This window comes from Lutra lutra, chromosome 4 (genome assembly GCF_902655055.1).
Source record: "Lutra lutra chromosome 4, mLutLut1.2, whole genome shotgun sequence".
Lineage (NCBI taxonomy): Eukaryota > Metazoa > Chordata > Mammalia > Carnivora > Mustelidae > Lutra > Lutra lutra.
Window position 1 is genome coordinate 104,078,453 of NC_062281.1, and position 27,255 is coordinate 104,105,707.

The window sequence follows — 27,255 nt, forward strand, 5'->3', positions numbered from 1 at the left end:
GGCTCACTGTATCATTCTGCATTTCTTTTCCCTCTGTAAATCACTGAAAGGGCAAGGAAGGGAAGAAGCCACAGATACATTAAATACACAGACATTTTCTTAAACTAAAAAGCTCCCAAATGTCTCTGGGAGTTAGCTTAGTGTTTTGATTTGAATTGCTATTTTTGTAGCACTTTGTGGCAAGAAAACAGGAAATTAAGACAATCTGAACTGTTCAAATGGCTAGAAGAAACTGAGAAGTAGGTTCCGACTCACGAGGTTGCTTTGGGAAATGACCCCACCCACAAACTCTCAGAGCTCAGACTGGCCACTCAGGACAAAGAACTTTCTTCTCTACCACAGGCCAAGTTGCTATGTTCTCAGACTCCCATGTTTTACTGAACCAGGGGGCTGTGTCAGGACAACATAATAAACCCATTTAACTGCTGAGGGAGTTTTGGGCAGGAAAATTCCCCTGAAAGTACAGGTGAGGCTGGATGTTGAGGACAAAGAATGTCTCTATGGAGTGATGTCAGGCTACCTCCTGTTAGAGCACCCTTGCCTCAGATAGATGGTTTTCCCCTTCTCTTCCAACCTGAGTCAAATTTCCAGCATCATAGTAGCATCTTTGATTTAGGGCTATGGTTCTCAAACTTTAACGTGCCTCAGCATCACTCAGAGGGCTTGTTAAAACAAAGGTTGCTGAGCCCTAGGCCTGGAATTTCTGACTCACCACTCATCAGGTCTATGGTGGAGCCCTACAAACTGCATTTCTAAGAGGTTCCCAGATGTCGTTTATGCTGTTGGCCCTGGGACCAGGTTTTGAGAACCACCGAGTTAGGGTATTATGAGGACTGAAGTTACAATGCAAGTATCTTAGTTAGAAGTAGCAAACTATGGGGGTGCCTGGGTGGCTCAGTGGGTTAAAGCCTCTGCCTCCAGCTCAGGTCATGATTCCAGAGTCCTGGGATCAAGCCCCGCATCAGGCTCTCTGCTCGGCAGGGAGCCTGCTTCTCCTCTCTCTCTGCCTGCCTCTCTGCCTACTTGTGATCATTCTCTCTGTCAAATAAATAAATAAAATCTCTAAAAAAAAAAAAGAGGTAGCAAACTAAAAGGTTAATAACTGGCACATAGTAGAGCATGAGATGAGCTTAAATGGATCCACATTAATAATAATTACTACTTATTAAGTGCTTTCTATGGGCCTGTCATTGTGCCCCACAGTTTACCTCTCATTTAATCCTCATAACATTTGATGAGTTGATTATTCCAATTTTCAGGAAACCTAGGCTGAGGGAGGGTTGAAGCACCTTGTGTAAGCATAAGTGATAGCAGAGAGATTTGAACCCAGATCTCTCTTAATCCATTCATGCTGTTGAAAAGCTTTAGGATAGTCCAGGAGCCAAGGAAGATCAAAAGTCTTAGATCAGGGGTGCCTGGGTGGCTCAGTCATTAAGCATCTGCCTTCAGCTCAGGTCATGATCCCAGGGTCCTGGGATCGAGCCCCACATGGGGATCCCTGCGCAGTGGAGAGTTTGCTTCTCCCTCTGCCTCTCCCCCTGCTTGTGTTCCCTCTATGGCTCTCTCTCTCTCTGTCAAATAAATAAATAAAATCTTTCAAAAAAAAAAAAAAAAAGTCTTAGACCAGTGAGATTCCCAAGACTTTCCTTGCTGTGTCTGGGGGCCCCATGTCACCCAGAGACCTAATTGGATCAATCCCATGTATATGGAGGAGAAATGCTAAAGCTGGAGACAACAGTTTTGAATTCTTCCCTAGATATAATGAATTCCATATGATGTGGAAACTCTCAAATGATCTGGCTTACTCTTATTTCTGAGAGTCTTGCAGGATGTACTTAAAGAGAGGGTCAACCTTGATAAAGAATGGAGAAGTGAGGGTTAGGGGCAGCCCAGAGGGACAGAGGAAGGGAAGAGTAGTGACCTAGAGTGGTACTGTTCAAACCTCAAAGTATCAATATCACTGGGAACCTGAAAGAAATACAGAGACCCAGACCCTATCCCACCTCTACAGGTGCATCTACATTTTAAAAAGTAATCTTTACACCCAGCATGGGGCTCAAACTTAGGACCCCAAGATTGAGAGTCACATGCTCTAACAACTGAGCCAGCCAGGCACCCCTCTACATTCCTTATTAGCTCTGCAGGAGATTCTAATATACATCAAAGTTTGAGAATTAATACCTAAGCAGTGTTTCTAAGATTTGAAAACGCATATGAATCACCCAAGGATTTAATAAATCAGAGTGGGGCCTAGGATTGTTCATTTATAAAACATTCCTTCAGAAGATTTTTTTAAAAAAAACTAATCTCTACACCCAAAGTGGGGCTTGAACTCACAACCCCTGAGGTCAAGATTCACATGCTATACTGACTGAGACAGCCAGATGCTCCCTGAGACTATACATTTTGAGCAAGCTTCCTGGTGATGCTGATGACTAGCAAAGTCTATGAGTGATGGTTTTCAAGCATTTTTTTTTAAAGACTTTCAACTCTGTCTTTAACAAAATCTTAGGGATGGCCTCCATAACACACCACTTGCCTCCTGCCAGGGACCCCCAAATCACTTCTCTTACCCCTCTGGGGCTCAGGGGAAACCTGGTTGAATACTGTTCTAATACTGGACATAGTTTCAAAAAATGCAGACCCCAGGCCTGTGTACATTTTTCACTAAAGACCAGGGCTGGCGGTCATGAGTCCTCTGGGAGTTTTTTAAAGTAATGTTTTATAATTTAGAAGTTTCCTTAGTTTGTTTTTAATCAGCTAGGCTGGCTTCCCAATAGTTGCTGGAAACAAAAACTTTTTAAAAATGAGGCTTCTGCTTATTTCAGACCTGTGGTGGACAAGAAATGGAAAGCATGTGTCCTGCTGTCCTCTGAGAAGCAACGGATCAGGAGAGGAAACAGAACAGGCAGTGGAAAGAAACTCCACACCCAGTTCCTGCCAGTGGAAGGAAATGTTGGATGGGGAGCTGGTCCAAACTGGGAGGCTCTTCTGGGGAGTTTGCTGATAGGAAGACTTCATTTCCACTCCTACCCTCTGAGGTCAGCTATGTCTGACTGGGCAAGTGGCTGTGTGTGTGTCTACCCCGTCTGTAGTTTGGGGTTGATAGTATTTCCTGGGGGTTTCCCCAAAGCCCTGAACCAAGCAGGTGCCTAGAAGGCATGGCAACGATTCCTTGTGAAGCCACCCGTGCTACTCACTGGGTCAGCACTCACAGCTCTGTGGTCATCCCTGCAGCCTTTCCAAGAGTAGCCTCCATGTGCAGCTAGTAGTCTCCTAGCCAAGATCAGTCCTGAGCACAGCCAAGGAGGTGGTGAGGGTTATCCTTTGTCCAACTTCCCTTTAGCACCCCATGTTTCCTCCACTGGGCATATCCACCCTTGCAAACTGGAAGCAGATGTATTGGCCTTTTCTGGGCTGTTAGCAGATTCCCTCTAACACCTGGCTGCTACAGGCATGGTCAGACATGCAGTGTTGATGTCACTGGCATCACCTGGACCTTATTAAAGTACAAAGTCTCAGATCCTCCCACACACACCAAATCAGAACCTGGTTTTAACAAGGCCCCAGGGGATTTGTATGCAACATAAAGTTTGAGAAGGTCTGCTTGAAAGCTGTAGTTCTTGGGCTTGGCTCTGCTTTAGAATCACCTAAGGAGCTTTGAAAAATACCAATGCCCAGACTTATCCCAGACCAATTAAATCAGCTTTTGTGGGGATAAAGCCCAGGCATCAGTTACTTTTAAGTTCTCGAGGTGACTCACTGTCCAGCAGGGCTGGGAACCAGTCTCAGAAGTGAAGGATGAAGCTGCTACCTCTACTGAACCCTATTTCCATTTTCCTGTGGGACCCTAGGAGGATGAAAAGATTTCCGAATGCAAAGGAATTTGTCTCAACTGGTGGAATCTGAGGGGAGGCATTCTAACAAGGCAGAAAATGTTGTGGGAGGGGAAGCCAAGAACCTCTCACATCACAGAAAGAGTCAGCTTTGATCCCTACTTCATTATGACACCCAAAAGAGCAACAAAAAAAATTTTGTTTTATCCATGAGAAAAATGACTTACCCATTCCAAGCGTACTTCCGGAGCAGGTTACTGTAATGAATAACAACAAAAGCATTTAAAATATATTAACTGATATATTCAAGATAGTGAAGACATTAAAAAAAAAAAAGATAGTGAAGATATAACTTAGAGAATAATGGGCTAGGGGCACCTGGGTGGCTCAGTGGGTTAAAGCCTCTGCCTTCGGCTCAGGTCATGATCTCAGGGTCTTGGGATCGGGCCCCACATCCGGCTCTCTGCTCAGCAGGGAGCCCGTTTCCCCCTCTCTTTCTGCCTGCCTCTCTGCCTACTTGTGATCTCTGTCAAATAAATAAATAAAATTTAAAAAAAAAAAAAAAAAGAAAGAATAATGGGCTAGTCAACCAAAGAATGAATAAGAACAGGCTTGAGTGATAAGAGGAGATAGCTACTAGCAGTAGGACCCTGGGCAAGTCACTTCACTTTTCTGTGTTTTAGTTTATCTGTAAAGTGGTAAGAATTAGAACGCCAACCTCATAAAGTTGTTACAGGGACCAATTGAGTTAGTATATGCAAAGCCCTTAGGATAGTGCTGGGCACATACGCTCAATAAATATTAGTCATTAGTATCATTTACAGTATTGTCCTAATTATCAAAGGAAGGCACTGATCAATATCACTGATATTGAAAAAAAGAAACCCAAAAAACAAAACCAAAAAGTTTCCCTCAGACTCCTGGTTTTTACCACAGAGATGGAGCAAAAGTGGATTCCCTAACTGGAGTCTAGACGCCCAATCCTTACTAAAGTAGAGTGACTGCAGCCTTGAGCTGGCATCCCACCAGAGGGTATCAGAGCTCTAGCCAACAAGGACTTCTGGTGGCTAACATACTGGCTGTAGGATCATAGGCAAACACAGAAACTCACTAACTCAGTAATTTTTAAAATTTAAAATATATTGGGTGATAGTTATGTGCTACGTGTCGAGAGTCCAGAGATGACCATTTGTTAGGGAATATAACACATTTTCAACTCACAGTCATATGGTGTGGTAAAGATTCGGGTGATATAGGGGTCATAAAAGAGGGAGCAAGAAAACTAAATCAGCCTCTAGAAATTGGAGAAGACTTCACAGTGGCTGGTGGAGTTCCCTTGGTGGAGGTGAAATTCCAGAAGAGAAGAGTATTGTATCAGCTCAGAAGCATGATTATGGCATGGAGTAAGTGTGTGGTGAGGGCAGGTGTGTGTGAATGATCATGACCTGAGCCAAAGGCAGACGCTTAACCAGCTGAGCAACCCAGGCACTCCTATTTTTAATTTTTTAATGTAGCTCCTAGAGAATTTAAATCTTTTCATATATGGCTTGCATTAAATACTATTGCACAATGCAGGTGTAGGAAGACCAACTACGGACAAACTAGGAAGAGCCTTGAAAGTCATGCTCAAAGTACTGACTTTTATCTTATTGGGCAATGGAACACTTTGAGGACTTTGAAGCATTAAAGAAACACAGTTGGATCAGTATCCTGGAATGACAACTCTGGTAATTGTACAGAGGCTGGCATCAGCTCAGGAAAACAAGACTGGTGCAGTATTGTAGGGGAAAAGTGGTGAGGGCCTATCATACAGCAGTAGGTGTAAGAGAGAGAAGAGAAGTTGGATTTAAAAACCATCATGACGGGTGCCTGAGTGGCTCAGTGAGTCTAGTGTCTGACTTTGGCTCAGGTCATGACCTTGGGGTCCCGGGATTGAGCCCCGCATCAGGCTCCCTGCCCAGCAGGGAGTCTACTTCTCCCTCTGCCCCTCTCCCTGCACGTGTGCTCTCTCTCTCTCAAATAAATTTTAAAAATCATTAAAAAAAAAAAAAACCATCATGAGGGGTACCTGGCTGGCTTAGTTGGAAGAGTGTGCAACCTCTGAGTTTGGGGTTGTGAGTTCAAACCCCATTTTGGTACAGAGATTACTTGAAAAGTTAAAAACAACAACAACAAACCAAACCATCATGAATGAGCAGTCCAGGACTTGGAAACCATTGAGATAGGGAGGGAGGGAAAAGGAAGCTGACTCCCAGGTTTTCAACTCTCATACCTGAAACAAGGATGCCTGGAGGAAGATTAGAAATTGCAGGAGAAGATCAGGAGTTCCCTTTGGCCCTGAGGAGTTGAAATGCCTGGGGCACCTCCAGGTAGAGGTATATGAATATGAATTTTAGGGTTAGAAGAAGAGAAGGGTTATAGGTAGAGATGTGGGAGTCTGGAAGCTCTGCTTTTTTCACTTATAAATCGAAGATAATAAAATCTGTTGAACCTAACTCAGAGTTGTTTTGAGCATTCAATGAGATACTGAATGTGAAAACACTTGATAAACTGTAAAACGTGATGCAGATATGATGAAGCACTGTTACTGAGCGGGATGTCTCTTTTTCCCTGAAGAGCTGATCCTCACCCCAAGAACCTATTCCTGTGCCTTCCTATAGGGCAGTACTCTGGGCCAGCTTGTCCTGTGGACAAGATAATGAAAAAACAAGGAATCAGAGCATGACAGACAAGGGCAGCAAGAACACCAATGAGAGGAACTGGCCTGTTTCGGTCCAGGGGCCATTTGAGTCTTCTTGTTACCTATACCTAACTGGGAATTCTAGATTCTGGTAAAGGTTTCTGAGGGTATTTATTCCTCATCCTGTGATCACCTATAAAATTCTAGGGTCTTATCTCTCTTTTCTTTAAAAAATTTCTTTAGAAATATGTGAAAAATATATGACTATGCCCATGGCAAAGTAGCAGAAGGTGCTGGAATACAGGGCAAGAGAATTGCTAGTGTTTCTCTGCTAGGTCTGGTGAGATGGAGCTGCTGACAGTCTTGTTTTGTGATCACAGACTGCCTGCCCACTTGTATTTCCAAACCTAGCTTATGATTTATAAATTTATTTTCTTCCTGATCCTTCAACCTCTCCTCAGTCATAAGTCTGATCTTGTGCAAAGGTTCAAGTCTCTTAATTTCCAACATTTCAAGGTGTCTTCCATTATCTCTCAGACTATGTTAAAACTCTATTCCCAAGTCTCAAAGCAGAAGAGCATTTAAAATCTGCTTTACTATTTAAACAGCAAGCATTTGGTCCTTTTTCTGAAAAAGAAAGGCACAGCGAAGAGAGGAGTGTCTCCAAATCATATGATAAGAAAGCATCACAATTCCAAAGAAGCTTGAGGTCTCCGTAGCCAGAATCCACCCACAGGAAGTAAACATTTCACACCTTTTTGACCTTCCTACGTAGCAAATAAGTGGGATTGCTCTGAGTCTTAATTCACAGATTGAGTTCAGCGTTACTTTTAAACAAAGGGTTGTAACTTGCTCTACCTGAATATATTTTTTTGGGGCAGAAAGTAAGCTTCAGTCCTGTCTCAGCAATTGGGGAGACCATCACAGTATATACATCCCCACAGGGTATCTTGGTGACATCACAAAAACTGAGGCCAGCGCTTGGGGCGCATGTGAAAATGCCTTTGGAACCATAGAGGTCAGTGCTGTAATTGGCAGAGCCCCTGGGGGCTTGCCAGTGGATCCGAATGCCATTCGGGCCCAGCCTGTATAATTTCACTCCCAAAGGGCAGCAGGCACCTGAAGGATAAAAACAAACAGACACAAATTACTCCACCATCAGATAAACGTGGCCCTTATTACTCTGGGGAAACAATGTAAGTAACCTAAATAATACATGATTAGAGCATTCTTTGAAGGGGTACTCAGGTTCTTTCCATGATTGGAAATCCATGTGTAACTGGTGACATGGGCCATGAATTTTTAATAGGGAACAATGGTGAGTCCAAACTCCCCACTGGGCAGATACATATTGTATCTCAAACTGTGTGAGTCAAATGTACAGGATCTTTGTCAAGAGCTTTCATAATGCCCTGGTTCTATATGATTTTAATGGGATTGAATTTAAGTTAACTGCATTCGGCTTTAATTGAAAAGACCTGTTTTGCTGGCTGAGCAGCACGACGCCTGGGGCCCGGTCACTTACACAGCAGTGACCAAGCTTTGCCCGTCCACACTGCATCCGGGCTAGTTTACAAGGTCCTTCTTTTTTTCTTTTCTAAATGCCTTGAGCAGGCCACACATTCTGTGTCAGGCAGGGTTACTCAGTAACTAAGATAAAAATGTTGTATAATGATTAAAAAATTCAGTTACAGATAATCAGGTTTGTTGGATTTAGTCTTTCTTTTAAAAAAAAAAAAAAAAAAAGAAGTTTTTTACACGTGAATGTAAGCAGTGGGCCATATTCCCAGAACTGGATATCAGGGTTAGAATTTAGGCAGCAAAATCTAATGGACAATAATGGATCCCAAGAAAGTATGAAACAGTTTACAGGTATATAGTATGTTATAAATGCTTCCACATTATAGTTATTTCTGTTTCCCTTACCGCTGAGGAAACAGAATCTGGGAAGATAAGGCAACACGGCTTATAAGAAGCCGTGTCTTTAGGCTCCTGGTTGAATCTTACCACTGTCCTTGGGGTGGCAAATTTGTATTTCAGCTCTCCCATCCCATACCCTGGGGGCAGATACAACTGACTGATCACTGCACTTCTTCTCACTAAAAAGGTATTTTCAGGAGTTTTGTTTCCTTTCCTTTCCTTTTTCGTTTCCTTTCCTCTTTTCTTTTCTTTTCTTTTTCCTTTCCTTCCCCTTCCTTCCATTTCCTTCCCTTTCCCTCTCCCTCTCCCTCACCTTTCCCAAAACAGGGCTCCAAGCAGCCACTTCAGTGGACTAGAATCATACAAGAGAATTTTATTTGCCAACCCTGTACCAATTCTACCTTCCCCTGCTATTCCCTAATGATTTGGTCTTTGAAGACCAGAGAACAAGATCCAAAACTGTCAGTAGACAGTGTTCTTTCAGCCTGTTGAAATAAGAAACGAGAGAGAGGGTTGGCATGGTTTAGAAGAGAGAGTTAATAGCATAATATAATGGGAAGAAAGAATTCAAGCCAGAGTGTGTGTCCTCGATGCTTTCTGAAAACTCTGCCAGACTGAGTTACTCTGTGCTGTCTGTCCTCCCTTCGGGAAAAGGATACCTGCACCGTGTTACCAAGGGCATCAATTCACCAGCCACCAACAGGAGCCTCTGAAGCACTGAGGCTCTAAGTCAAGAGGAAAACTGTAAACATTTTAGAAAGTAATCTGAACTGATAATGCTAGCTAGATGGAGGGGCAGCATCTTTTTAGATGAGAAGGAGGGGTGTGTGCCTAGATTCACAATCACCACAGAGCTGGAGTTTAGAAGTCACTCACTGGAGGAATAACTTTGGTAGGTGCAGCCCGCCGTCAGCCCCGTGGCACTAACCGCTTGTAATGCCACCGTGTAATTGACGCCACAGGAGATGCATCCCAGGAGGCACTGGGTTTGATGGGTGAGACACTTCGACTGTCCAGTGTGTGACTCTAGGACTGTCACATAGGTTTGGGCCCCCGTCCCAATAGTCCAGCTCACGTTGATGACTGACTGTGTGACCTGAGTTACTGTCAGACCAGCTGGACAGCACGGCACTTAGGTGGGGAAAAAGAGAAAGAATTGTGTATTTATTGTGGAAAATGACCAAGAATGGTATTTTGTCTGTATTTCATTCAATATCCTAAATTTCTCAAAACCTTCCATTGTTAATCAAAATCTCCTTTTGTTAAGCAAAATCTCATTTCTCTGATATGTTATTTAACATCAAGTGTACATAGGGGGTGCTTTCCTCAAGAACATGGAGCACTAACTAGCTGTAGGTAACATGAGCTCCAATTTTTTCCAGAACAAGGAAGAAATCCTTTGTTGTTGCACAACCTTAGCAATGTCAGTTGCAAATTTCAAAGCAATGGCTTCATTCATCTCTTCTCTCAATATAACATTTCATAGCCTCTACAATTAAATGCATTTTGCCTTTTTTTATGCATTTCATAGTGCGTAATTGATATAAAAACTTGTAATATTTTTAGCCACCGAAGAAGAGCACAGTGAATTCTCAATTCTTAGGGGCCCATGATTCAGGATCTAAGATATCTAGAATCTTCCTGAATATTGGACATCATCTCTGTTCTGCTGCTTTTTACATTTCAACTTTTACAGTCTAGAGTGCTATCCATTGTAAATGAGAGAAAATAATGTCCAAAGGCTTTAAGTAATTTGCTGAATTTGCCTCACACCCCGCACTATGAAGCATTCTCTTATCAAGTCCTGACTATGTATCAGGCCCCGTGCTAAGTGCTCGCAGCATTAACACTCACACCCCGCTGCCCCTCCAAAGGAATTCAAGATCCCCCTCTTACCAATTAGAAAACTGAAACTCAGAAAAGTATTATATACAGGAAAACTTGAAGGGGCTGAGCCAAAGAAATAAAAAATAAACCAGCTCATTTGGCCACTTGCTAGTTGTTTTGGGAGATGATGTCACCGAGGAATAGAAATTCAAATCCATGTTTTGCAAACCCTGTCTATTCCTCCTTGGATGTTAGCGTGGGACTATATTAGAGTCTTCCAATGCTATTTTTACAGAAACAGCATTCCAGGATTGCAAGGTTTATTTTCTAAGACTTGGGCTGGTTATGAGTTTAATGTGTTTCTATCACATGTGGGGTAGATCAGATGAGAATGTTCACAACTCAGTACCATATCTAAGGATCACACCAAAGTCAGCGTTCAGGCTGGTGATTGCTGCCTACCTGTTTCAAGGGGCACACTGTAGCTGGGCAGGCTCCGCCCAGCCTGGGTTTCGGCCACCGCAGTGATGGAGAACACCGAGCCACAGGGCAAGCCCGCCATGGTGCAGGACTGTCCCGTGCTGCTGCACCAGAACAACCCCGTCTCCCCCTGGGCGGTCACTGTGTACGTGGCATCGTTGTTAGTGGATCGCCAGTGCACGTTAATTGTGGAGAATGCATCCTTTGAAACATTTTTTATCTCAGGACTGCAAGGAGCTAAGAGAGTTTAGATTATTCACTGAAACAGTGTGAGTCAAAAATAGCAGGTGTGCCATTTGGTCTAAAACTGATCTTTCCCCCAAGTGAGATCATCAGTACTTTCAACCAGACCAAGCACGTAGGCCAGATTCATAGAGGCTTTGTAGGGAAGCATAGTCTTAGGTTCCTATAGTGTTGGGTTCACAGGAAAATATTTCTTAAAAATATTTTCTTTATTTATTTTTGAGAGAGAGAGCGTGTGCGAGCACACGAGTTGGGGGGCAGGGCAGAGGAAAAAGCAGGGAGCCCAGTGGACTTGGTCCTGGTCCCAGGAACCTAGGATGATAACCTAAGTGGAAGATACATGTTTAACCGACTGAGCCACCCAGGTTCCCAAGAGGCATTTTGAACTCTGTAAGCAAAAACTATTAAGACAAACATTTGGGGTCTTGGGGGCACCTAGGTGGCTCAGTCAGTTAAGCATCCAGCTCTTTTTTTTTAAAGTATTTATTTATTTATTTATTTATTTATTTATTTATTTATTTATTTATTTGAGAGAGAGCACAAGCGGGGTGGGGGGCAAAGGATAAAGGTAGAGGGAGAGGGAGAAGCAGACCCCCAGACGAGTAGGGTTCCTGATCCCAGGACCCTGAGATCACAACCTGAGCTGAAGGCAGATCCTTAACTTACTGAGCCACCCAGGTGCCCGGCATCCAACTCTTGATTTCGGCTCAGGTCATGATCTCAGGGTTCTGAGATTCAGCCCCACCTCAAGCTCCGAGCTAGGTGCGGAGCCTATTTAAGACTCTCTCTCCCTTTCCTTCTGCTCCTCCTCACTGCAACTCTCTCTCTCTCTCTCAAAAGAGAGAGATAGAGAAAGAAAGACAAATATTTGTGGGCTTAACCTTCATGGTGTGAATACAAGCAAGCCCCCCAAAGGTCAGAGGAACCGAATGGCTGAAGTTATCACTGGGGAAACCTTTCACTCTTCCCACGACCTCCTTTTTTGTGTTCTTTTTCTTCCCACTTCCACTGTTCTACCTTCTCTTCAGCCTCTCTGTAGTCAGACAGAGCCTCTACTGGTCCCCACAGAGTTGTTTTATGGTTCTTACTGAATGCCCATCCCAAGGGGCATAGCTGGGGTGAACTGTTCCAAGGTCAGTGAAGGAAGTCATAGCTGCACCATACCTGTGGTTATAAATCGGGAAGTACAGGACATATTGCTGCCCCGGGCTTCACTGAAGGAGTACACTGTGATGTTGTACTTGGTGTCACACTCTAGAGCTGAGAGGGTGCAAGCAGGAGCAGTGTCATTGCACTCAACCACAGTGAACCCGTCTACAGCCTTGGTTTCGTAAAGTTCAGCACCGCGGACAGGAGACCAGACGATCTCTACTCTGTCACTGGACACCAACACAGGGTTGATGTCAGTAGGACAACAGGGAGCTGAAAGTAGGAGCAGAGAGAGAATGGAGGTCAGTAAAGGAGCAATGATGTCAAAGGGACCGGACCTCCCTGTGCCCAGAGGCTTTGCCGTCGCTCTCCTAAACTGCTGCAAGAATCTCCATGGGACGCCTGGGGGCTCAGTCAGTGACACTTCTGACTTTTGATTTCAGCTCAGGTCATGGCCGAGCCGGCGCTAGTGTCCTGGCTGCGTGTGGAGCCTGCTTAAGATTCTATCTCTCCCTCTCCCTCCTCTGTCCCTCCCCTCCCTGTCTCCAAAAAAAAAAAAAAAAAAAAGAGGGAGAGAGAGAGAATCTCTTACAGGTCTGTCCAGCTCTGATCTTGGCTAACACCCACTATAGAGAGGATAATTCCCCTATGCATGTGATGTCCAAGGTCATTGCAAGCTGCATCCAGTCCACATGAACTATGTCTCCCCATCACCTGCCACACCAGTCTTCTCCCTTTTCTTTCTTTTTTTTAAAATGATTTTATTTGATTTTTTTGTCTCCTCTGTCATACAATCCAAACTAATCTCCATTTATAGATTATAATTGAAATTAAAGACCTTAAAATTTTAAAAAAATGTTTTATTTATTTAAGAGAGAGAGAGAGACAGCATGAGCAGGGAGGAGAGTAGAGGGAGAGGGAGAAGCAGATTCTCCGCTGAGTGGGGAGTGAGATGTTAGACTCAATCCTAGGACCCTGGGATCATGACCTGAGCCACCCAGGCGCGCTCACACCAGTTTTCTCAATTCCCCACCCCACATATGCTCTCATTTCCCTATGCCTCAAAGACTGCTAACCCTATACTGGAATGCTCTTTCCCTCTTCTGCATGAAAAAAATCACAGCTAGTCTAAAGACTGATCCTATCAGTCTTCTGACACTAACCAGATGAAGCTGAGGGCTGAAGGAGGGGGGAGCACCATTGTATTAGCAGATCTTAAAAGAGACCCTAAATTATGTCATGGACGAATTCTGACAGATGTCTAATTTAGCTTGGACTCTCTCCGGGATGACCTTGCCACACCTACATTCCATCCACCCTTCAATATCCAGGTTAAGCTCACTCCTTCTGGAAGACCCTCCTATGCTCTAGGGACTTGATTGGTAGCCCTTTACTACTCCATATTCCAAAAGTACCAATTATTTGATTCCTTCATCTTGGTAAAATTTATTGTAATCCTGCTAATAGTGTTATTTACATAATTATATTATAGTGTTCTTTTTTTTTAAAGATTTTTTTTTTATTTATTTGACAGACAGATCATGAGTAGGCAGAGAGGCAGGCAGAGAGAGAGAGGAGGAGGAGGCAGGCTCCCTGCTGAGCAGAGAGCTCGATGCGGGACTCGATCCCAGGACCCTGAGATCATGACCTAAGCTGAAGGCAGAGGCTTTAACCACTGAGCCACCCAGGCGCCCCTATTATAGTGTTCTTATTTGTCAGCATGGTTAATTGATTTCAAGTCACTCACTCCATTCATTCTTCAAAAATCAATTTAGGCTAATCACACTATGATAAGCATTAAGGATCAAGAGGTAAATAAAGGAAGAAGATCCAAGCCTAGTAGAGGAGAATAACAGTAATAAGGATGCTAATAAAAATATTTCGCATTGTGCTTCAGCATATACAAAGACCTTTTCATATTCATGCTCTCACTGTGTGTCCCATTTTGCAGTGGAGGATACTAAGAAGCTAACAAGGTATATGTCATTATCTTCATTTTGCAAGTGAGTTAGTGGTCAAGTTAGACCTTAAACATAGGAGCCATGCTGCAGAGCCTTCCACACCATGCCTTTGCAATTCCGTCTCTGGTTTTGGGTCTTGGGGAAAGAATGAACTCCTGAGATGGGAGGACTGCCTCTCCTTCAGCACCCTGCACAGGGTGCTGAACACTGAGTAGATCTTGGTGGAGGTTTTAATTTTTCAAAGCAATTGGGAATGACTATTTTCTTTGCTCTCTTTTCACTTCTAAGTCTTTCATTCTAGTCAAGCTTGAGTCCAGGAAGCCAAAATTTCCTGATCTGGAAAGAATGTGAAAGAAGAGATTCTCTTTCTATTCTTGGCCCTCGAATGACTCCCAGGTGGTCTATGTAGGTCAATTAGTGCAAAAGGTGCTCTATGCAGCTGCTGACTTTAGTGACCTCAGCACTCCCTTTACAAGCATCAAGGGCAACTTACCTGTGGTGTAATTGAACACGTTGCCCAGAGGACTCTGCCCTGCCTTGTTATAGGCAAAAACACTGATAAAGTAAGTGAAGCCACATTCAGATAAGAAATTGCACTGGGTGAGGGAGGTGTTGCAGTGAACTTCCAAGCCATCATCGCTCTTCACAAAGACCACGTAGTAATCGCCCAGATCTACATTGGACCAAGCCACAGACAGGTGGCCTGGAGGATCTTCTCGGATGGTCACTCTTCCGGGGGCACAAGCAACTAGGAAATGGTACATAATGAACAGCTATGAGAGTCCTGCAGGAGATTTTCTTTGCATCTTTGCAACTGTCTGGAATACAAGGAATAAATCAAATAGCATGAGCACAGCAACGAGACGTTCTCACGTGTTATAAAACTTATCTCACACAGTACATGCTAGACCATGTCAGAAGCAGACACGGATCCCCTTGGTTAATACTTTCCCTGTTGGCGTGTGAAGGCAATGCCAGGATCAGCATAGTGTGAAGGAAGGAATTCAAATGAAGCTTATTCTTTCGAGTTCTATCCTTTTAAAATCTTGGCCATCTCTAGTGGCAATCTTCCTAAAATATACTTCACAATTCGGGAACCCAAGAAACACATAGCACTTTCTAAATATAGTTCTATTGATCAGTGTGGGCCATTCCCACGATCCTGACTGACTGTTTTGTACCCAAGGCGCGGTGGTGTCTCCCCACCATCAATGTGCAGGATTCCTTCCACGGTGCTTTACCCCAGCCTTGCATTAGAATTAACTTAGGAGATTTACAAACTAGTCATACCCAGACTCCATTCCCAGCAGCTCCAATTTCACTGGTCTTGGGTGGATTTTTTTTTTAAAACTCCCCAGATTCTCTTAATGTGCATCCAAGATTGGGAAACACTACATGGTTCTTTGCCTCATGAAATGACTGACTTGATCTGCTGTGCTTTTGAAAGTGTATTCTTAGGGGTGCCTGGGATGGCTCAGTTGTTAAGTTGTTAAGCCAGTTGTCTTCCCAGGGTCCTGGAATCGAGCCCCGCATCAGGGTCTCTGCTCAGCGGGAAGCCTGCTTCTTTCTCTAGCACTCCCCCCTGCTCGTGTTCTCTCTCTCTTGCTGTGTCTCTCTCTGTCAAATAAATAAAAACCTTTAAAAAATAAAAAAAAGCATATTCTTATCGCTTCCTTCACGCTCAGCTCTCCTGACCTCATAACCATTTCTAATGTGCCGTCCAGAGTAAATTAGAGCTGTCAAAAGAAAAGTCAAGTCACCAGGTATGCTACCCGCGACTATAATTTAACAGAACCCTAAGAAACTGGATCTGAGGACTTGGCTGTACTTTTTCCCTGCGAAATTCATTGCATCAGCTTGGGGATGGCTCTTTTCCTCTCTGTTCAGAAGCCTTTTACACTCAGAGTGATACAGCTCTGACTGTTGGGTAAAGTGAACATTACTGTGATTATCTACATTTTCTTTGGCTTAGAGGACTAACATCCCATAATCCTGGGCTTGAATCCTAGCTCTAGCACTTATTACTGGTATGCCTTTGGAAAAATTACTTCATTTTTCAGACCTAAAATTGTTCTGCCTGAAAAAGGAGCTAATAGAGCCCACCTCATTGAGATGTCATGAAAATTAAATAATATAATTTATTGGTAGTACCTGGTACATAGTAGGTCTTCACTAAATGCTAGTTCCCAACACCAAAACATACAGATGTTTCTAAATTGAGGAGTAAACCTCCACATAGGTAAATCTTTATTCTCTGGTAAGATGAAAATGGGAAACACATACTAAGAATTATAGACCACCCATCTTTATCTTAAAAAAATAGCCCCCCCGCAAAATAGGTCTCACAAGGTCTAGGTCTGTGAAGCATAGGGTCAGGAAGAGGTTGTTATCCGTACCACACAGAGCTATGGATCACTCCAACTGGATCTTAGAATTTGTACAACGTTACGAAGGATAAAGGAAATTAATTAGTGATAGACTAGAATAGGAGCCAGGACTTCTACCAATTTTCAAAGAAGTGCTGTTTCCAGTGCCTGCTATCTGGTGTCCCTATCACATTATTAAAACTCATTAGAATGTCCAATTCAATGCTTTCATTTAGACCAGGCTTTCATGTTCACTGCTTCCAGAGTGTTCTGGAACATCATCAGGTGATTCTTTGTTTCCCTTCTGGCAGTGACCCTGGGTTGCCAGCCCCACAGTGATCTCACTGTTGTTTACGTACCAGTTTTTAGGGCCTCCGCAGAAGTTGATTTGCTAGAACCAGCATCATTACTCGCTAAGACTGAAATGAGGTACTCAGTGCCACACTGGAGTGAGGAGATAGTACAGGCACTGAGACTTGTATGACAGCTCAGTTCCGAAGAGTCACTCAAAGCCATCACGGTGTAGTTGAAAGCTCCTTCCGTCGGGGCCCATGAAACAGAGGCTCTCAGAGCCCCACTGTCAAAAGAGACTTGAATGTTGTCAGGAGCCCGAGGACCTAGATTTTTGAGAAACAATTACGATTGTGCAGTAGCCTCAAGAACCCAAATAAGATTTGGCCTAACAGCATTGCAGAGCTCGGAGGATGAGGCACCATGACAGTAGGAGAATTGCTAATGTTTAGAGCATGACATTGGGATTTAGGGTAACACATCTGCATTGACTGTGCAAACTCATGACTAGCTATGTGACCTTAGCCATGGTATTTAGTCTGTTAGTTAATTTTTTTATCATCTGTAAAATGGATCTAATAAGATCAGACCCTAGCACAAATAGGTGGTAAAGAAGCATATTTTGAATGAATGAATCAGTGAATGCACGGCACAACAAGTGACTGGATAATTAAATGAAATTATAAATGTGAAGGCCAAAAGGGCCATGTAGGCATATTATTTTTTTTTAAAGATTTTTTTTACTTTTTTTGACAGACAGAGATCACAAGTAGGCAGAGTGGCAGACAGAGAGAGAGGAGGAAGCAGGCTCTCCGCCGAGCAGAGAGCCCGATATGGGGCTTGATCCCAGGACCCTGGGACCATGACCTGAGCCGAAGGCAGAGGCTTCAACCCACTGAGCCACCCAGGCGCCCCTAGGCATATTATTATTAAGTGGTAGGTCAAATATTCTATTATTGGTTGATGTGGGTGAATGGATTGGGCTTCAACAACCTCCCTTCTTTACTTGTCATTATTTATTTATTTTTTAAAGATTTATTTATTTCTTCCAGAGAGAGAGAGAAAGAGCACAAGTGCAGGGAGGGGCAAAGGGAGATCCCCACTGAGAATGGAGCCTGATGCCAAGTTCCATCCCATGACCCTGAGATCACGACCTGAGCAGAAATCAAGAGTCGGCCGGTTAATTGATTATAGATTAGTCTCTACACCCAACTTGTGGTTTGAATTTATAATCTCAAGATCAAGAGTCATATGCTCTACCGACTGAGCCAACCCCTCCCTTCTTTACTTTTGACACCTGCTAAGACTTTTTCTGTAAGAGCTTTTAGATTATAACTGTTTCTAGAAGACAAGACTTTCGTTCCATTCTAAATCAAAGGGAAGGAAGGAACGTATCAAGTGTGATGGTCACACATTAAGGCAGTCATTTTAATGTCTCCAAAAACACTTCCCTCTACATTCTCAGAAATATGCCTTCTCTTTTTTCAGGGTTAGCCTCTTGAAAAAACTTGAGGAGTATTGTCTTTGGCTGGGAGGAGAGAAATTGGTCTCAGTGTCCAGAATCTGTGCTATAATGAGGGCCACCTGGCAGGCATCAGAGACCTCCTTGCATAGCATATGCAGCACCTTCTGGACCCAGGGAAGGCCCCGTTTGAGGAAACAGACTCAACTCTTGCTCTGCAAGGCAGGCACCTGCCATGTTCTGCCTATAGGCCATCTTCACAGGACCCTTGCCCTGTTTCATAGTCAGGTTAGCTGAAGTCACAGATCTGCTCTGGGATAATTCTGGGCCTGGACATAGTAAGGGTTGCCTACAGTGCTTTAAAACAACCAGCCCTTCCCTTATGGGGCATGAGAGAGCCAGGAAAAATGAGTAGAGTACTGGGGAGCTTTCAGGGGCTGACTTGAGTCCCCTCAAAACTCATATGTTGAAGTCCTAACCCCTAGGGCCTCCAACTGTCATCGTATTTGAAAACAGGGTCATAGTAGATGCAATCAGTTAAGATGAGGTCAGGAGGGTGGGCCCCGTCCAATATAAGTGGTGTTCTTATAAAGACGGTTACTTTCGTGCTCATATCAGCAGCACACATACCAGAACGGGCATGTTGTGGATTAGCACGATCCCTGCACAAGGATGACACACGAAATCATGAAGGGCTTCCTAAAAAAATAAAATAATAAAAAGAGGACATCTGGGCACAGGCGTACACTTCCAGGGAGACTGCCATTGACTGTGAAGGGTGAGGTTTTGGAGAATATATCTGAAACTCTGATTCCCAGCACAGCATTAAGTACTGTAACAACAGGAACTTTGTTTAGTTTGCTGCTGGGTCTCTAGAACAATGCCCTCTCAAAGTTACAACACACTCACTAAGTGTGTACTGAATAAATGAATTCCTGTTTGTCCCAATTCTTTTTGTGTATGCGGTTGGTCTGAACCTAGAAAGGGTATGGGAGACTGGTAAACCTATTGACAGGTCATCTCTTGCTGTGGGAGACCGACTGTGCACGCTTGAAAGTAAGCTAGCTCTCAGGGAGGGAGAAGCCACACTGTGTATTCTGAGCGGCATGTCTTCATACACGCAGTCAGCATTTAAACTACCAGGGAGGAACAGTCAAGGCACTATAAATAAACTCATAATAAACTTAAATATCCGCTGCCAGCTGCTCTGAACTTATCATTTAACACCACTCCTGATGGCTACAATGCAGAGCCCCTCTCATTCACCGAAAGGGGGATTGCTGGGGGCTGAGCTGGAAGTCCTTACTTGTTCTCTGATTGCAGGTGGAGTCATCTCCAGGGGTGCCATTGGCATTCCATGCATAGGCCTTTATGGTGTAGAGAGTCCCAGCTTCTAAACTGGTGAATGTCAAGGATGTGTTTGTGGTATTCTCTTTCCATATTCTCCCCAAACCATTCGCTCGCATAATGGACACAGAGAATGCAATTGCCATATATACAGCTTCCCACTGCACAAGGATGGAGTCTGGACTTGGAGAGCTTACTTCTAGAATGGGTGCAGCCAGCACTACAAAGACAAAAACACATGCATTTGCAGTGGAGGATAATTCAAATTTAGGAATAAGTAATTTGAAGTTGGTCTTCCATATTATGAAACAATTATTTGCTTTGAAGGATTTACAGCACAGTTCCATTCAATAATGGTTATCTATATGTGTATTAATCATAAATGACTTGTCAGAGGAATGGGGAACAGAAAAACTCTAGTATTAGGCATTAGTTTCAAATGGAGTTTTGTAAGAAATTATAGAAAACATCCTTGTAATTACAGTATAACTCAATGGGGGAAATGATGGTTTATAATATTATAATGTGCACACAACCTTTTAGAAATATGCCTAGGTACAACTTTATCAACTCAATTTAAGTCATGCTGATGACAAACTCTAAGTGTTTTTATTTTAAGTAAATCAAAATGTGGCAAAATCCCTTTTATGTGTTCTTTATTTAGCATGGTCTTTACAGATAACCAAGATTAAAAACAGAAATCCCTTTTTGAGAGATTTAAAAGCAGGGATGTTCTTAAAGATGCCCAGAAATGGGTTTTCTTTTCCAAAGCATCTGGAATTTAAATACCACCTCCCCCACAGATATCTGAATTGCCAAAAACACCATCTGGTGACTTCCACCTGTGGGCCCAAAATCGTAGGCACTCACATGACACAAAATTATATCATGTACTTGAAGCTTCCATATAAGTGATTAGGTCACAATAGCTCAACAGGGAAGAAGCATCCAGCTACCTGTCTTTGCCTGCTTCGGAGGTGATGGTTGGCTTCTCCCAGTGGCACTGATGGATCTGATGGTGATTTGGTACAAGGTTGCAGCCTTCAGGCCTCTCACAGTGCCTGGGGAATTGGCCACCATGGTTTCAATGACAGTGTCTCCATCTTCAGCTGTGAGGAGGTAACTGGTGGCCCCGGGCACTGTGGTCCATTCCACAGTGATACTATTGCTGATTTTTGAATAGGCCTGATCGATAGTGGGTATTTCAGGAGCTGAAAAAGATTTTGAAGATTTTATGTATTTATGTATTTATTTATTTTAGAGAAAGGGGGAGAGAGAGCACGCATGAGTGGGTGAGAGTGGGAAGTAGAGGGAGGGAGAGAATCTCAAGCAGACTCCACACTCAGCTGAGTCCTACACAGGGCTCCATCTCACAACCCTGAGATCGTGACCTGAGTGGAAATCAAGAGTCAGACGCCTAACCAACTGAGCCACCCAGGCTCCTGTTGGAAGAGATTTTGAAGTTGTACATTAGCTAGGATACCTATGAAGATGACTTTTTTCATCATTTTACTTCTCAGACTAAGTCATTTTCATGTCATCCTTTAGACATAAACTTTGCCCTCATTTTCTTTTCTTTTCTTTTTTTTTTTTTTAAAGATTTTATTTTTAGGGGCGCCTAGGTGGCACAGTCAGTTAAGTGACCGACTCTTGGTTCTGGCTCAGGTCATGATCTCAGGGTCCTGGGATTGAGCCCCACATCAGGCTCTGCACTCAGCCAGGAGTTTGCTTGAGATTCTCTCTCTCTCTCTTTCCCTCTGCCCCTCCCTCTGCTTGCACTCTCTCTATCTCTCCCTCTAAATGAGTAAATAAATAAATCCTTTTTAAAAAAAGATTGGTTTTTAAATTTTTATTTATTTTTAGATTTTATTTTTAAATAATCTCTACACCCAATGTGGGGTTCGAACTCACAACCCTGAGATCAAGAGGCCCATGCTCTACTGACTGAGTCAGCCAGACACCCCTGCCCTTCAGGATCAAGACAAAACAGAGAAAAAGAAAGGCAGAGCTGTTCTCCAGAAGAGAGACAGAAATCTCAAACCTGTCATTCAGGAACAGGATTTCAAACAGATTTTTCCCAGTTGCCTCTAGGAATTTTGTACTTTTTGTACTTCTAAAAGAGTTAAATCAGAGTCGGGCTAAAAGAGTGGGGCTCCTGCTGGCTCAGTGGGTGGAGCGCATGACCCTTGATCTTGGGGTTGTGAGTTCGAGCCCCACATTGGGCACAGAGCCTATTGAAAAAAAAAAAAAGAGTGGGGCATGATTGTGGGAAAGAACTCTGAGAGGAAGGAGAGAGTCACCGAGGGGCTTTATTCTAGAGGCTTCTATTTTGGTTTGGCACTCTGTGAATTCCTGGGCCTGCTCTGCCACCGCTGGTCTCCCCTCCCTTCCCCTCACCTATGCTCCACTGCCTCGGCCTGATGGTGAGGGTCCCACCTCTGCTGGGGCTCTGTCTCCATCTCAGGTACTTGCACATTTCCCATAGGGTTTTTAAACTAAATAGAAGAGGAAGAATTGAGCTGCTTTAGGATAGCTCGATTATACTTCCATGATATCAAAATAGAACCATTTTTAGAATCTTCCATATAAAATAAAAATAAACTTTATTCTCCCCTTCTACATCAAAACATCTGCTCTGGCTTAAGAATGAGATGCTGTTGTCCCTCCTCATCAGGGCCAGGCCATGGTCTGTCTGAGGATACGAATGCTTATGTTAGGAGTGTATATAAGGCATTCCTACACTTTGGGGAAGAGGTAGGAGATACAGCATGGTGACAAGATTTACTAAATTGCAAAAGTCCACAGACACAGAACATGCCCCATGTATAGGAGGTCAAAGTGGAAGGAAAGGTCGTATAAAAAATAGCTGGTTTTAAGTTTGGAACTGGCACTTAGTCTTTTCTCTTCAATGATGCTGCATCTGCTGGGTAAAATCCCTACATACCAAATTCCAAACTAAACTATAGGGCAAAGAGGAGAAAAAGTAAATATAGACCACATGTGTGATTTACCAGTATCAACTCCCTCCCCCCGGCCGAATCCCAAGGGCATGACACAGACAATCTTCTCTTTTTGCACCAATAGCCCAGAGAGTTGGCTTTGGCAGCAACTCAGAAATAACCAGGCTGCAAGATCGAACAAAGTCTCCACTGTGCACTGGCCAGACATTCCTTGAACATCACCCAGGACTCCTTTGCCATCAAAAGAGAACTATGAAAGTTATATATGCTGGGGGAAAGTTGCAGACCTGCGCATCTTAGGCATTTGCCAACAGAAGGTGACTCTGCAAGAAAGCATCCATGTCCCCTCTCCCCGACTGCAGGATAGAAAGCCCCAGCAAGGGTGGGACTGCCTGGGTGGCACATCAGTTAAGCATTGGACTCTTGGTTTTAGCTCAGGTCATGATCTCAGGGTCAGGGGATCCAACCCCGTGTCCAGTTCCGCGCTGAGTCTGCTTAAAATGATCTCTTCCTTTTCCCCTCCCTGCCGCGTGCGTGCTCTCTCTCTCTCTCTCTCTCTCTCTCTCTCCCCAAAGTAAATAAGTAAATATTTAGAAATACATTAAAATTTTTAAAAAAGCCCCAGCAAGGGCCCCCACTTCTATCTCTCCCACACATTCACCCCTTTTCTGCTCCCACTTACTTGTCCTGTGTTATTTGCCTTCTTTCCTTTAACTAACTTTGTGAGATCTCTCAACTCCTTTTTCCTTTGTCCCCGTGGTTTATCTTATCTCCTGTGTTAGTTAGTGCTTCATGCTGGAATGGACTAACTTCCTGGAAAAATGACAACCAAACAAGCCATGGAGAGACAAGGCCTGACTGGATTCACAGAGGGTTTGAGAGGCCTCCGAAAGGATAGCACGACACAGATTGTCTCCTCACTGGCCCACCAAGGGACCTGAAGATGCCACAAAACTTGCCCGTTTGAAGTGAGCTGGGAGAGGCACCTTTGCTCAAGAGCCGTAATGCAGGAAGCCAGTGTCAGCAGGATGAAACACAAGTGGAAGCAGCCCAGGATTTGGATCCAGGAACTCTGGCTTGGAGCCCTGGCTCTATCATTTACTTCTCTCTCTCTCTCTCTTTTTTAATTTGACAGAAAGACACAGCAAAAGAGGTAACACAAGCAGGGGCAGAGGGAGAGGGAGAAGCAACCTTCCCATAGAGCAGGGAGCCCCATGCGGGGCTTGATTCCAGGACCCTAGGATCACAACCTGAGCCAAAGGCAGACGCTTAAGGACTGAGCCACCCAGGCGCCCCTCTGCCATTTACTTTTGCATGGGAACATGTACAAGTCATTTAACCTCTAGCCTCTGTTTTCTCCCTTGACCATGCAGAATATTAATACTATCTACATCTTAGGATTTACTTTGAAATGCAAAATATATATAAAAAAGTGAAATATCTACATCTTAGGACTATTGTAATGATTAAGTAAAATAGTGTGTGCAAGGGCACTTTGAAAGGTGGGGAGTGTTAGTGCATGTGTGTGTGTGTGTGTACCAAGACAAGTAAGTTTTGAGTTTGGAAGAGCGGACCACATGGTACATCCATGGACAAGTGCCAGGGAAGGTGAAATTCTGGGGAGGGTCTGGGGTAAGCACAGGAGAGACAGATTGCCTGTGGTTCTAGGCAGGATCTGAGCAGTAGCAGCAGTGAGAGGTCAAGACCTCTGTACTACGTTTCCATTAAAGAGATGAGAAGCCGGAGCGGGATGGGTAAGGCTCTGAAAGTTAGCAGCAATTCTTCCCTCTTTCTGAGTTCTGTGTTTGGCCCACTTACTGCTTTGATGAAAGAGATAACTTTATTCTCCAGATTTGCAAGCAATCACTCCGATCAGTGAAGAGTGAAACCCTTTGCTTCTCAGCATCTGTACATTCTACCAACTCAAGGAGGTCTAAATTAGCTTGGTAGCCCTTTCAGCCAGACAAAGATACAGAGCCTATTCCAGAGCCCGAAGAGAACCATAATGCACATACCCAGAAGGAAACCGCCTTTACAATGTCAATAAAACACATTCCATTTTTTGGAAAGCCAGGTTGAATCAACTAACAGCATCATCTCAGCCTCCCCCATTCCTTCTCTCAAATGGTGTGGAGAGTGTGGGACTAAAAAGGGACCTGCTCTGAGAGCTCAGTGTGTCCCTTGTGTCCTGGGACATTCTAAGAGGCAAAGAACTAGATTTTGTCCTCCTAAAGGCCACTTCTTAAAAAAGTTACTTTGGGGGCGCCTGGGTGGCTCAGTGGGTTGAAGCCTCTGCCTTCGGCTCGGGTCATGATCCCAGGGTCCTGGGATCAGGCCCCGCATCCGCCTCTCTGCTCAGTGGGAAGCCTGCTTCTCCCTCTCTCTCTCTCTGCCTGCCTCTCTGCCTACTTGTGATCTCTGTCTGTCAAATAAATAAATAAAATCTTTTAAAAAAAAGTTACTTTGTATCTGGCCAACCAGTCCTTTTCATTGCTTCACAGTCCTTCCTGAAGGTTTCTCTAGTATAAGGTAAGTAAATAAAAATAAAGCATGAGATGATTTTGAGATCTTACTACACATGCATAGATGTTATGGGTCAGTCATACATAACTATGCCAAATTTTAATATTTTATTTTTTTTTTTAATGTGCCTGATTTTGGGGGGCACCTGACCTTGGGGTTGTGAGTTCAAGGTTCACATTAGGTGTAGAGATTACTTTAAAATTTAAAAAAATTTTTTTTAAAGATTTTATTTATTTGACAGAGAGAGAGATCACAAGCAGGCAGAGAAGCAGGCAGAGAGAGAGGGGGGAAGCAGACTCCCTGCCAAGCAGAGAGCCTAATGTGGAGCTCAATTCCAGGACCCCGAAATCATGACCTGAGCTGAAGGCAGAGGCTTAACCCACTAAGCCACTCAGATGCCCAAAATAAATGGGTTTTTATTTTTTAAGATTTTATTTATTTATTTATTTGACACAGAGAGAAAGATCACAAGTAGGCAGAGAGGCAGGCAGAGAGAGGGGGAAGCAGACTCTCCGCTGAGCAAAGACCCCAATGTAGGTCTTGATCCCAGGACCCCAAGATCATGACTGAGTTAAAGGCAGAGGCTTAAGCCACTGAGCCACCCAGGTGTCCCTAAAAATTTTTTCTCTTAAAAAAAAACAAAAAACCACCCAAATTTTAAGCTGCCTTATTTGTATTTCCTTTCCTATGATACAGACAAAATAATAATTGTTCTCATTTTAGTTGAATTGCCATGAAACTTTTTTGGTGATATAATCAATATTACATGGGACCTCCAGATAATCAAAATCTCATTGAATATACATTTCCTTTCAGGGGACTTAGATTTCTAGAATGGAGGAGCTAGGTAAGTTCTCTAGAGATACTTTCTTTGCCTTCAGTCTTTTATTCAGGAAAAATGATACAATCTTTTTAAAAGAAAGCCTTTTTTTCTAGCTCTGAGTTATCATTTTCTGTTTTAAGGATGCACTATTAGAAGTGTAAAATCCGGGCGCCTGGGTGGCTCAGTGGGTTAAGCCGCTGCCTTCAGCTCAGGTCATGATCTCAGAGTCCTGGGATCAAGTCCCGCATCGGGCTCTCTGCTCAGCAGGGAGCCTGCTTCTCTCTCTCTCTCTCTGCCTGCCTCTCTGTCTACTTGTGATCTCTCTCTGTCAAATAAATAAAATAAAATCTTAAAAAAAAAAGAAGTGTAAAATCCTTTCTTTTTAGAGAGTCTTGAACTTCTCAAAAAATTTCTAATTTTCTCCTCTAATTTTTCAGAAGACAAATAGGAAAAATTATATAAATTAGATTCTATACTATTTATGCTTAAAACTATTTCTTTGACTAGATTGATAATCATCATAGTATTTTACTGGTGGCTACACGTATTTGAGAAAATCCATGACTATATGACTTTCCATCCATCTCAGTACTCAGTAGGAATATCTTATGAGAACTTGCAGGTTTGATTCATGTATTTGTCTTACCAGCTAGACTCACAGTGTGGGTGCTCCAAAGATGTTTGAATATTTTTGCTGGTGTAGCTTTTCTATTTCAGGGTAGCTCAAGAATTAACAATGGAAATTACATCAAATATGGGGAGGGAAAGCTTGCGTTTCAAGAAATCTTACCTGTTTTCGCTGAAACAACCTGAAAAGGAAAGTTTATAAAAATTAGAACCATGAAGAAAAATACCTTTTGGGGAAACATAAAACATAAATCAGAGCAGTAATAAATTTATCACAACATTTTAATACAAAATGTGAGCAATATTTGAATCCATACAGAATATTTATTTGTACAAACAATTTCCCGAGCTCAAATCTACCACAAAGGAATCCTAAATAGAATTTAGAGGCTGGAGGCAGATCACATTACTATTTCATTTTTCTCCCTGGATCTGCCTATTGAACTGAGTGAGTAGCTGCTGACAGATTTTACAGAAATCTTTTTTCTTAAAATATAAGGATAATCTTGCTTTCTTTCTTTAGTAAACTGCATTAAATTTCAAACATGCAAACATGTAAAATCTTCCTATGGTCCAAAAGTATTTTGTTTTCTATCTCCCCACTCGTAGTCTCTCAAGAAAAAGAAAAAGGTAATAAATGTCTTTTTTTTTTTTTTCTCCCGTAAAGAGTTGCAGGTAGGTCGAAATGTGAACTCACCATTTTAAGACAGATAAGACTGAATCCAATCAAAGGCCAACATTTCTTGGGTCCACCAGCCAT

The 27,255-nt window shown here is 43.2% G+C and overlaps 1 protein-coding gene across 1 annotated transcript; it reads right to left on the reverse strand.

Moving 5' to 3' along the window:
* On the reverse strand, positions 1 to 27,255 carry FNDC7 (fibronectin type III domain containing 7). Its single transcript, XM_047727380.1, has 12 exons — positions 27,193 to 27,255; positions 26,659 to 26,677; positions 20,519 to 20,773; positions 19,522 to 19,782; positions 16,822 to 17,079; positions 14,590 to 14,844; positions 12,151 to 12,408; positions 10,726 to 10,980; positions 9,313 to 9,567; positions 7,375 to 7,635; positions 4,064 to 4,093; positions 1 to 43 (listed from the first exon to the last, which is right to left on the reverse strand). The coding sequence occupies exons 1-12, from the start codon at positions 27,253 to 27,255 to the stop codon at positions 12 to 14; spliced, it is 2,202 nt and encodes a 733-aa protein (XP_047583336.1). The 3' UTR covers positions 1 to 11.

Coding starts and splice junctions, on each gene's coding strand:
- FNDC7 (XM_047727380.1), bottom strand. CDS start 27,255: ATGGCTGGTGGACCCAAGAAATGTTGGCCTTTGATTGGATTCAGTCTT. Junction 14,845..16,821: donor TGCGGAGGCCCTAAAAACTG/GTACGTAAACAA, acceptor ACCATTTCCTAG/TTGCTTGTGCCCCCGGAAGA. Junction 4,094..7,374: donor CCCCAAAAAAATATATTCAG/GTAGAGCAAGTT, acceptor TATTCATTACAG/TAACCTGCTCCGGAAGTACG.